This window comes from Erythrolamprus reginae, chromosome 1 (genome assembly GCF_031021105.1).
Source record: "Erythrolamprus reginae isolate rEryReg1 chromosome 1, rEryReg1.hap1, whole genome shotgun sequence".
Lineage (NCBI taxonomy): Eukaryota > Metazoa > Chordata > Lepidosauria > Squamata > Dipsadidae > Erythrolamprus > Erythrolamprus reginae.
The window spans coordinates 287052829-287065313 of NC_091950.1; the positions used below are offsets into that span (position 1 = coordinate 287052829).

The window sequence follows — 12485 nt, forward strand, 5'->3', positions numbered from 1 at the left end:
CGCGCATTTGTCTGCGTCTGTGTGATTACACACATATACTGTACCTATAAAAATAAATGTCTTTTTGCAAGGAAATCTATTTCCATCCCAAGGGGATCCTCTTCATGCACCATGTTGTCAGCTTATGGAATTAAATGCCGCAAGATGATTTGATAGTAATTTAAATGAAATCATTCAAAGACATCAGAATCTAACCATTGTGACAGCTAATAGAACACCCTGCAATGGAGAGTTGATAATTTTCAGAAATAGGGCTATGTACAAATTTAAATTAAGTTATTAATTTCTTTACGCTCTCTTTGTGAACTTTCGAGAAAAAAAGCAACACAAAGTTATGGTTTTAATAGGACTCGTAATAAATTTCTAGATGGATATTTGAAAATGTTCCTCGGTAATTGTGATTAAATGTTACATTTTAATCTATACTAATTTGACAGGATACTTGATTTTTTTAAAAACAAATTTATAAATGGGATCTTGTCCAATTTTTCTATTATAAATATTTTTGAAGGGTTTGGGGGTCATTGTTTATTTTACCAAAGCCCCTGGTTTTCATAGAATTCCATTAAGTTATAGAGTAGAATGTGTTCTGAAATATAGATCTTTAGTCATGGGCCACACTATCATGGCAATCATGTTTTCAGTCTGGTCATCTAAAAGCTGCTGAACAAACCCCCAGTAGCATCATTTAATTATGGAAAAAACTTGCCTTAGATGTTTTCTCGATTTATTTTCACCGCCCATACTCAAGCCCTATTTATCGGACCACCTTCTTGATAGCAGTTCTTCCTCTGGACCTTTAAGGCTTTAGATTAGTGATTTTCAACATTTTTTGAGCTGCGGCACATTTTTTACATATACAAAATCACGGGGCACATTGAGCGAGAGGAGGAGGGGGGGCTATAAAAAATTTGGACAAAAAAATTATCTCTCTTCCTCCCTTTCACTCTATTTCTCTCCCTTTTTGTCTCTCTTCCTTCCTTCCCCTCTCTGTCCATCTCTCTTTCTTTCTTTCTATCTTCCTTCCTCTCTTTTTTGCTCTTTCTATCTCTCCCTCCTTCCCTGCCTCTCTTTCTCTCTCTTTCTCTCTCTTTCTCTTTCTTTCTCTCTCTCTCTCTTTCTCTCTCTCTTGCTTTCTTTCTCTCTGTGTCTTGCTTTCTTTCTCTCTCTTTCTCTCTCTTGCTGAGCTTCGCGGCACACCTGACCATGTCTTGCGGCACACTAGTGTGCCACGGCACACTGGTTGAAAAACACTGCTTTAGATGATACTTCCTTTTTATCACAGTGGCGGGACTATTGTTTGCTCACTCTTATTTTAACCCATGTCAAAATAGAACTGCAGGCAATTTAAATTGGTACTTACACAAATATATAAATGGCTTTCTTAGTGATTCACTGCTGTTTTATTTTTAGAGGGATGATCTCATGACTATGGGGGACTGGAATTTGTTGGGCAGTATCTTAGAGGAAGTTCATCTCCATTCCACAATCGTGGGCAAAATCTGGCTCACCATCCTCTTCATCTTTCGCATGTTGGTCCTCGGTGTGGCTGCTGAAGAAGTCTGGGACGATGAGCAAGAGGAGTTTATTTGCAACACCGAGCAGCCCGGTTGTAACAACATCTGCTATGATAAAGCTTTCCCCATCTCTCTGATCCGCTACTGGGTGCTCCAGGTCATCTTTGTCTCGTCTCCTTCACTTGTTTATATGGGCCATGCCATTTATAGACTGCAAGCTCTTGAGAAAGAGAGGCAGCGGAAGAAAAGCTACCTTAAAGAGCAGCTCAAAGAGATGGAGCCTATTCTAGAAGCTCACCGGAGAATAGAGAGGCAGCTGAAGAAGCTGGAAGAACAAAAGAAAACAAGCAAGCCTCCCTTGCAAGGGGCTTTGTTATGGACCTATATCCTTCATATCTTGACCCGATCCGTGTTAGAAGTGGCTTTCATGGTGGGCCAATATCTTTTGTATGGGTTTCAAATGAATCCACTGTATAAGTGCACGCTTCCACCCTGCCCTAACACTGTGGATTGCTTTGTGTCCAGGCCCACAGAAAAAACAATCTTCATGGTTTTCATGCATAGCATTGCAGCCGTTTCACTCTTTCTGAATATTTTGGAGATTGTTTATTTGGGGATCAAGAAGATTAGAAACTCCCTTTGCCGGAAGTCCAAGAAGAAGCTAATGACCGCCGAGGAGGAGGCAATCTTTAATTTCCCCAAGAAAAATTCCATGATGCAGCAAATTTGCAACATGAGTGATTCATCCCACCAGTATAGCTACAAATTTAGGTCAGAGGAGCAAAGGAGGCTGCCCGTCTCCTTGAATCTTGAAGAAGGGTATACACTTACTGAACAAAATCAGCACCCGAGCAATGGAGAGCAACAATGGCACAGGGACTGGCCCAATCAGTATCCAGATCGACCTTATGGGCATCTCGGATACCCCAATGGAAATGGAGAACATCAGCACCGACTGGTCCCCAGGCATTATACAAACTTCATGAGTCAATGCCATAATGATGAGCATGTGATTGCGCCCTGCAGCCCCGACAGTATTCCAATGGAAGCAGGGCAGGCTGTTGACCTCTACAGAAAGAATGAGTCCAATGCTTCGGATGAGTCCAAGAACCTTCCACACACTTCTAAAATTTCTATAGTATCCAACCCCAGGGAGAGCCCTCAAGCAATGTTTCGGAAAAGTAGCTGGGAACTTAGCAGCAAGGACTTAGGAGATGATAATGGCAGCTCTCCAAACACCATGCCTTACCAGAATCACAACTCCAGCCATTTACCCAGAATACTGTCACAGAGCCAGCTGGATATCGACTCAGTGACTTCAGACTCACAGAATGGCTCGGTCTTGGAAGCTAAATGGCAAGATGACAGCAGCCCTCCTATCACGCCCTCATTTTCTGCCCCAAGGGGACGCAGAGTGTCAATGGTAAGTACACCCAAACAGCCTTTCTGCTATACTGCTCTATTCTGCTATAGTTATTGCTCTTTAGTATACTTGTAACCTAGGCCAGTGATGGTGAACCTTTTTTCCCTTGGGTGCCGAAAAAGTGTGGGTGTGCGCTATCGCACATGCGTTAGTGCCCACACACATAATTCAATGCTAGGGGAGGGCAAAAACAGTCCCCCCCCGAAGCCCCTTGGAGGCGAGAAACAGCCTGTTTCTCAACTTCTACCGCACGAATCCCAGCGGCCGATAAGGTCCCACAGAGTTGGCCTTCTCCGGGTCCCATCAACCAAACAATGTCATTTGGCGGGCCCCAGGGGAAGCCCTTCATGGCATCGGACCAGAATATCTCCGAGACCGCCTTCTGCTGCACGAATCCCAACGACCGATTAGGTCCCACAGAGTGGGCCTTCTCCGGGTCCCGTCAACTACACAATGTTGGTTGGCGGGCCCCAGGGGAAGAGCCTTCTCTGTGGCAGCCCCGACTCTCTGGAACCAGCTCCCCCCAGAGATTAGAACTGCCCCTACCCTCCTTGCCTTTCGTAAACTCCTCAAAACCCACCTTTGTCGTCAGGCATGGGGGAATTGAGATATCTCCCCCGGGCCTATACAATTTACGTATGGTATGTTTGTATGTATGTCTGCTTAATAATGGGGTTTTTAAAATATTTTAAATTGTAAATTATTAGATTTGTTATGAACTGTTTTATTGTGTTGTGAGCCGCCCCGAGTCTAAGGAGAGGGGCGGCATACAAATCTAATTAATAATAATAATAATAATAATAATAATAATAATAATAATAATAATAGCCTTCTCTGTGGTGGCCCCGGGCCTCTGGAATCAACTCCCCCCCCAGAGATTAGAACAGCCCCCACCCTCCTTGTCTTTCGCAAGTTACTCAAGACCCACCTATATCGCCAGGCATGGGGGAACTAAGACATCTCCCCCAGGCTTTCTTATATTTTATGTTTGGTATGTATGTGTTGTATGGTTTTTAACAGTTGGGGTTTTTAATCTAATTTTTATTATTAGATTTGTTCCATTTTTATACTGTTTTAATTGCTGTTGTGAGCCGCCCCAAGTCTTCGGAGAGGGGCGGCATACAAATCTAATAAATTGAATTGAATTGAATTGAATTCTGGTGGGCCCAGTAAACTCATGTTTTGCCTTCCTCAGGCTCCAAAGGCTTTCCTGGAGGGTATAAATGCCCTCCTCTATCCCTCCTGGAGGCTCTCTGGAAGCCAAAAATGCCCTCCCAGAACCTTTGTGTGAGCCAAAAATCAGCTGGTCGGCACACACGTGCATGTTGGAGCTGAACTAGGGAAACTGCTTGCATGCCAGCAGACATAGCTCCGTGTGGCATCCGTGCCATAGGTTCGCCTTCACTGGCCTAGGCCTTGGGCTTAGGGGTTTGTCTGTGAAAAGATTTAAACATGAAAGGTGGAAATGTAATGCTGTTCTTTCAAATCAAGGGAAATATTTGAAAAATGTAATTGTTTCAGTAGAAGGGCATTCTTTATATACAGTAATACTGAATAAAATCAACTAAGTGTTATTTTAAAAAATGGGTGACGGACAGAAACAAGGCAAGAATAATTTATTTTTTAAAAACGTTATGACAATTAATTTGTTGGACAAAGCTGCAACAAAATGCAGCATTTCTTGAATGTCCAAGTTGTGTCTTAAAAGGTATATAATGATATCATGTAAATATTTTTTTAAAGTATTTGTTCTAATAGTATTTTATTACAAGTTGGAACAGGCATCAAGTATATTTAAAAAGTGTTAGGTTTGTTTATCACAGCATAAATGCATACATGTCTTGATAAAGGCCTTTAAATAATTCATTGCACAAACCTTTCTACACTATATGCAGGTAAGAAGAATAAGTTTCCATTTTGCATTGCTGAAGAGATTTCAGCATGGGTACTTTTACAACTCTTCTCAATTTAAATTCTTACCTTTATTTTCTTCTAATCTGATACTTCATTTCATATCTGTTCTATGTATGTATTATGTTTGATGTGAATTCTCTGCGTGTTTGAAAGAGAAAGCGTGAATGTGTAATAAAGAGAAAGAAAAATAGATAAGAGGACATTTTATTTAAGAATCTATATTTTATTTCCCCATTCTGCCCAGACAACCTTTTTTGGAAGTAAAAACGGTAGGTTCAAGATTATCGTTTAATTTGGATTTTGAGGCTCAAAGCCCAGCTTTGAATTATATTCATGTTCTTGAACAAGTTAACTGTATACTGCAAAGACCTAGAGCTTGGAAAACATTCTTTGCATAGAGTAACAATGAAACAGCTTGCAAGGGTAAGAGCTGGGAACACTGTCAGCACCTGGTTAGGGCTGGAAAGAAACTTATTCAGAGCAATGAAAAAAAACCTGCAAAGACTCAGGGCTTGGAAAACATTCTTCACAGAGAGAAACCATGAAAGAGCCTGCAAGGTCATAGCTGGGAAGATCATTAACAGCTAGTTTGGGCTGGAAAAAAAAGCTACATTCAGAATATAAGATGCAGCCAAATTTTAGGGAGGAAAAAAGTGTATCTTATACTCTGAAAAAAATGGTAAGTGAATCTGGCTTCCGTATTGACTTTGCTTGTCAGAAGGTCGCAATAGGGGATCACATGACCCTGGGACACTGCAACTGTTATAAATATGAATCAGTTGCCGAGTGTCTGAATTTTGACCATGAGGATGCTGCAACAGTCATAAGGGTGGAAAATGGTCATAAGTCATTTTTTTCAGTGCTGAATGAACTGTTGTAAATCAAGGACTATCTGTATTTGTGATTTGCTGCATGCCTGAGGCAATCGTATTGTGATGGTGAATCTAATATTCAATGCCTAAATCTTGTTCCCCCATCGAGGAAGAGAGTGGATGCAAGCAAAGACTTGTCTGAATTCATTCCTATAGCAGTGCACTCTGGTTTGGCTACATAGCTGAATTAGGCCTTAAAAATCAAAGAAGGAAACTAAGCCTTTCTAGATTATGAGTGCTGTGTTTCAATGGGACTGGATTGTGAGAGGGCATTTCAACTGGTTGTTTAGTCTTTCCCAGAATAATAACATCAACATGCATCAAATGACATTAGCAGACCAATTTTGGATTGTGCAAGCAGAAAACATGATCCAGTCCTAGTTAAGGACTTCCCCTTTAACACATTGATTTTAGTGGGGGAGCTATACATATTTACCTAACGTTCCCATTGAAATCAATATTAGCAACAAGCTATGGATGAATTGTGGCCATGCTAAAGTGCTTGATAATATTGTTAAACTATGCAGAAGCTATTTAAGATGGCCCCATATACAACGTACTCAGGGGTGGGTTCGAGCTTACCTCGCTTCCAGTTCGCTTCCTAAAGTGCGCATGTGCAGTGCAAAGAACTTGAAAAAAATGGAAAAAAAATACTCAAAACGAGATGGCGACTGCTTGCACAGAGCTGGAAATTCAGCTTCTGTGCATGCGCAAAAGGAAAAAAAACCCATTGAATTCTTTTTTTAAAAAAAGAGGTTGGTGCCACAAACTGGCATGGTTTGGTGACATCATTGTGACATTATCACAATGTCATCGTGATATCACTAGTGGGTTGTTACTAGTTCGGGTAAACTGGTCCGAACAGGGAGGAACTCACCCCTGAAGGTACTAGTGATAATCCTGTTTATAATTATAATGGAAGCTGCGCATGCGCAGAAGCAAAAATATGCAGGGAAAATATGCAAGAGAACTGATGCTGCGCACACAATGCACCAGTAGTGGCAGTAATGGCAATCCACTCCTGCTGCCAATACCTGTGTCTGGTCACTATGAGGAATGGGAAACTAAGCTAGAGTAAACTTTGATCTTGATTTGATCAAGAAGGTTGGCTCACCTTCTGAAGAAGAACAAATAAAATGCAGGTGTTTTTCAAATGAGTAACTGACTAAAACGGGTGTCAAACTCGCGGCTGCAGGCCGGAAGCATCATGTGCTGGCCACACCCACCCCTGGTTTAGAAAAGGGGGGGCGTGATATGTCACATGACGACAACGTGATTCCATAAGTTTGACAGCACTGGACTAAAATAACCTTCAAAGCTATTTAGCTTTAACCCCTGATTTCACTGGAGTTTGTGTTTGTCCTAGAAGCTGACTCAGCGTCTCCCTGTTTTCTCTTTCAGAATGTGCTCTTAGAGCTCTCTTCCATCATGAAGAAGTAATACTAGTATAACTGCGATGTTACCAAACCGCAAGAATCTCCCTTGCCATTAGCACATCATTGCCAATACGAAGCCAAATTATTTCCCCTTTTCTCCTCCAATCCGATGAGAAAGCAACTGAAGGCAGGTACTTAAGAATTCTACAACTTCTGTTTTCTGGGCAGTCCATGTTGGTTGCTGAGAGCAAACCATAACTAGCTTCTTTCAAGTTACACTGTCTTACTCTCTTGAATAAGTAAGAGACGCTTCTGTGGACATAAAAGAGCTTTCTTTCCTCAATGAAGACCATGGAAAGGAGGGATAGCTTGATTTGTAGCACTGCCACCTTCTTATCCAGCTTATAACATGCAACTTCAAGGCTCTGCTAAGACACAAAACTTCAATAAAGATGGGCGAATGAAGAGGAGACCATTTCCTTTATTCTCCTCGCTGGACCTCATGAATAAAAAACGAAACGTTAAGGAAGATTTTTAAATCCAACCTGGATATGTGCAGCTGTGTTTCTCTTCCCAGACCTTTCAATGTACTAATCTTATACTTTTCAAAGGGCTGTTGGTATTACTTTGTTTCTTGGCTGCTTCCAAATACAGTGGTACCTCATCTTACGAACGCCTCTTCTAACGAACTTTTCAAGATACGAACCCGGTGTTGAAGATTTTATTGCCTCTTCTTCCGAACTATTTTCACCTTACGAACCCAAGCAGCTGCTGCTGGGATGAGGGGGTTTCTTCCCCCCCTTTTTTTAAGAAAGAAAAGGAAGGGGCTGCTTGGAGTAGGAAACATTTTGCAGAGAACAATGTGCTTGCAAAGGAACTGAAAGGGTGCCTTTTTAAGAAAGAAAAGGGAGGGGCGCCCCCTTGCCTTTCTTCCTTTCCACTCACCCTTTAGCCTAGCCTTGCTTCTTCCACCCGCCCCCTTTAGCTGCTCCTCCCTGCCCTCTGTTCGCCTCCCTTCTAAAGTTTGGGATTTTCCTGAAGGATTTGCACGCATTATTTGCTTTTACATTGATTCCTATGGGAAACACTGTTTCATCTTACAAACTTTTCACCTTACAAACCTCCTCCTGGAACCAATTAAGTTCGTATCATGAGGTACCACTGTATATAAATAGATATGGGCTCAACGGTTTTAATTTTTTTAAAGAGGGAATACTCCTGCTTCAGAGGAGGAGGCATTGTTTATTCAACCTACAAGATTTTCAAATAAACAATTTACACACACCCCCGCCCCCTAATTTGGCGGCTTCTAGCATAAGCACTTTTTTGCTCCTGATTCCAAAATAATTGGCAGCTTGAATGTACATAGGTATTGTTCTGGGTTTTTCAACCCGGAACTATTCTTGTCCCCAATAATGTATGGAAAAACGAGGCAGGGTGGGGTAGGGGGTAAACTTGCATTAAAAATAAACTATCAATAATGCACCACATCAGTTGCCTGGGGAGAGGGCATTCTTATAACTAATAAAGCTGCATTCCAGACGACCAGAATTAAAGGCAAGAAAGAAAGGCAAAAGTCTGTTACATTCTGGTCAACAGGAAGGCTGCTCTTAGTAAGGTAAGCTCAAATTACCTGAGGAATAAACTTAATGAAAAGGGCTTCTATTGCAAAAAAAGAAAATATTTCATTACAGGTAGTCCTTGACTTATGAGCACAATGGAACCCCAAATTTCTGTTGTTCGGTGAGAATTTTTTAAGTGAGTTTTGTCCAGAGCACACACCATTTTACGACTTTTCTTGACACATTTACTAAGTGAATCACCGCATTAATTAATTGATTAAGTTAGTAACACAGTTGTTAAATGAACTTTGCTTGTCAGAAGGTTGCAAAAGGGGATCACATGACCTTGGGACGCTACAGCAGTCATAAGTATGAACCGGTTGTCAAGCATCTGAATTTTGATCACAGGACCATGGGCGTGCTTCAACTGTGTTTTGAGCATATGGTCATCGGGATGCTTTCAACTGTAAAAAGCAGTCATAAGTCCCTTTTTTTCAATGCCATTGTAACTTTGTATGGTCACTAAATGAAGTGTTGTAAGTCGAGGGCTACCTGTATTGTTCTGGTTGGCTCTGGGCCAGCTCCCGCAATGGGGAATTTGGATGTTGGTTTAGAAGAAACCTCAGGTTCCCAGAGACTTGTCTTACTGCCATCAGCTTCTGACAGTGAAGATTCATTGCCAAGGTCAGATGCTGGGGGAGAAGAAGAATCAGATAGAGAGATGGATGCAGCCAGCTCATTAGTTAATGACCCCATTAGTGGGTCATCGGACTCAGAGGAGGATCGATGGATAGATGCCAGAATGCGCAGGCTCATGGCTAGAAGGGACCAACTGCGCAGGTATCGTCGGAGATAAGGAAGAACACCTGTGGCTGAGGCAATTAGGCTAATGGGGTTGCTGATAAATTACCAGCGTTGCAGAGAGTGCATATGGGAGTTTATTCGTTTGGAGAAGGATATGTTGTGTTTGCATTGTTCCTGGACTTTCACAGACCTTTTGGGATATTTCACAGCTAAGTAAATCTTGTAGACTCGCTTGAAGAGGTTTGGCTGTGGTGCTCTCGCAGCTGCTCTTATCTGCTCTGTTTGTTTTTGTCTCACAGCTTTCAAGGACTGTTATCTGTGTGTGAGCTAATTTGCTCAGTTTAAAGTGTGTGTGCACAGCTTTATTTTGGATAAACTGCTTTTCTGTTCACTCTGCAACAGCGTGTGTGTTTGAATTTACATTCCTGACTTAATTGGGGTTCGTAACGTGAAGCCCGGCATAACATGTATAAGCTAGCTTTTTGCTTTATCTTTCTGATTTTCTTTTCTATGCATCTCTCCTACTTTTTCTGAATTCTCTTTCTAAGCGTTTGCTTTCTCACACTCTTCTCTCTTCCCCTCAGGTACCTGATCTTTACACACACACCCCAGTTTTTCCATACAGGTAGTCCTCAACCTACACCCACAATTGGGACCGTGTGTGTAATTATCAGTGGTGCAGTCCAGAGCATACACTGGTAGGAACCAGAGGTGGGCTGTTACGGTGGAATGTTGACGTTTGCTCACTACTGTGGCTCTGAGTTGTAGCAGACTCCAGCACAATTCTGCTACCACAACTGCACAGTAGCAGAATTTCACATGGAGTTGTAGGTGCGCTCATGTTTTGGTGTGGGGAAAAATCTGCATGTGAGAAAGCAAAAAAATGTGTCGAAACATGGACGCACCTGCAGCTCCATGCACGATTCTGCTACTGCACAGCTGCGGTAGCAGAATTGTGCTGGAGTCTGCTACCACTCAAAGCCATGGGGGCGAGCACACATCACCATTCCATCTTAGCAGCTCACCTCTTTTTCAGTGATTTTTTTTCCGTCACCTCGATGTCGGAAGAAGTCCGCCCATCATCTTCTTAATGCTGACCTTTATTCTTCATCCAAAACACAGCTGAGAGTGGGTTCCTACTGGTGTGGCACTCTAGACTGCACTGATAGGAACTCACCACTGGTCATTATGATTGTAAGTTGACCAGACCTGCAACAATCATTAGGTGAATCACCATGGTCATCTGGTGAAAGCCATAGTTGTAGGCACGAATCCATTCTTCCAAATGGAAGAAACCCCAGAAACATTGCCAAATGAGCAGATTGCCAAGTACAATCATGGGACCATGTGGGAAATGAGCAGATTGCCAAGTACAGTCATGGGACCATGTGGGAATGGGGAGTGCACAACATTTTACAATAACCAGAAATGCTTTACCGACCAGAAAGCACCAATTCTATGCTCCTTGTAATTTTAAATGGTCATTAAACCACTACTTGTATCGTTCCTTCGGTATGTCTTACACTCATTTGCAGCCCCTAGCTCCAGACCTTATGTGAAGTCTGATGCCTACAAAGCAGGGCTGGGCTACTGCCTGGATGTGGGGGGGAACGCAAAAATGGAGCTCCACCCCAGGGCACCCAATTTGCACTGAAAGATGTTGAAAGAAAATGCAGGGCATCCTGCATAAGCCACGCCCACAGTGTGGTAGTAAAAAATTTGGTAGCCCTTCACTGCTACAAAACCACCAGATAGAATGAATAGCATTTGGGCAGAAGACAACCTGATAGATGGAACCTGTTATTGGGCACCTCTAAATCTAAGACTCTCACAAATAGCATGGGCTTTTAGCAGTGTTCAAATATAGTCACAAATAGACCATATTCAGAATTTCCCACAGGGTTGGAATGGGAGAAGCCCAGAATTGAACAATTACCTTTCTATACCTTGGCTGGAGGAGCTTCCTTGAAAACCCTCAAAAACCTGAAAGTATTTTCCCTCTTTTAAATATGTATTTCTGAGGACAGCCATGATAACAGTGCAACTAATTCCAAAGTGCAGGTCTTCATGCTGGCAGTCATACCCATAAATGGAATTCATGGCCAGGTATCCAAATTATTTAGATACCAATACCACTTAGACTTGTATACTACTTCACAGTGCTTTACAGCCCTCTCTAAGCAGTTTACAGAATCAGCATATTGCCCCCAACAATCTGGGTCCTCATTTTACCCACCTCAGAAGGATGGAAGGCTGAGTCAACCCTGAGCCTGGTGGGATTTGAACTGCCAAATTGCAGTCTGCCGGCAGTTAGCAGAAGTAGCCTGAAGTATTGCATTCTAACTAATGCGCCACCGTGACTCCTATTCTAGTTGTTTGTAAACCTATTAATTATGCGAAAGGCAGTTGTCTCTCAGATTTCAGGTCTGCATTTTCTAACAGTATTTTTAACACTAAAAAAAAAAAAAAATCCTCCATGCGATTAAATTTACAGGATTGCAATTTTATGCCTTGTTACCTGGGATTAAGCCGGTTTCCTGTAAACTAGGGTTATGGTGCAACCTTCAGCTTTTAATTAGAACATGTAAAGAAGTATTACCTGTGAACCAACAAGTAAAGTAGGACACACATCCTTCTGATTTTTTTATTTAAAAAAAAAAATAATGGGAAAAACTGAATGCCTGGTTATTCTTACATACAGTTGCCAGACAATTATTCTGTATGCCAGCAGATGCTGAAAAACAGGCCATAGAAATCTCATCTATTATAGTATTGAGGAGAATAGATTATTCTTAAAAAAAATAGGAATTTGATTCATAAAATCAAGTTTGTTGAACCTTTTTTTTAATCGAGCAACTGCAATTTTAAAAAATCACAGCAAAATATACTGTGTGATCATCCACTATGGAGGGATCAAGAGTTAAATAAAAAGCACCAGAAGTCTATTTTTGTTCAAACAATCTGGAAATCAATATGCAGCTTTGGTTCTATCAATATTTACTTGAAAATAGGTCAGT

General features: G+C 41.7%; 1 protein-coding gene across 1 annotated transcript; it reads left to right on the forward strand.

Annotated features, from left to right (window-relative positions):
- The first annotated feature begins 1425 nt into the window (after positions 1-1425).
- Positions 1426-7166, forward strand: GJA10 (gap junction protein alpha 10). Its single transcript, XM_070739221.1, has 2 exons — positions 1426-2940; positions 7128-7166. The coding sequence occupies exons 1-2, from the start codon at positions 1426-1428 to the stop codon at positions 7164-7166; spliced, it is 1554 nt and encodes a 517-aa protein (XP_070595322.1).
- Positions 7167-12485: the final 5319 nt, after the last annotated feature.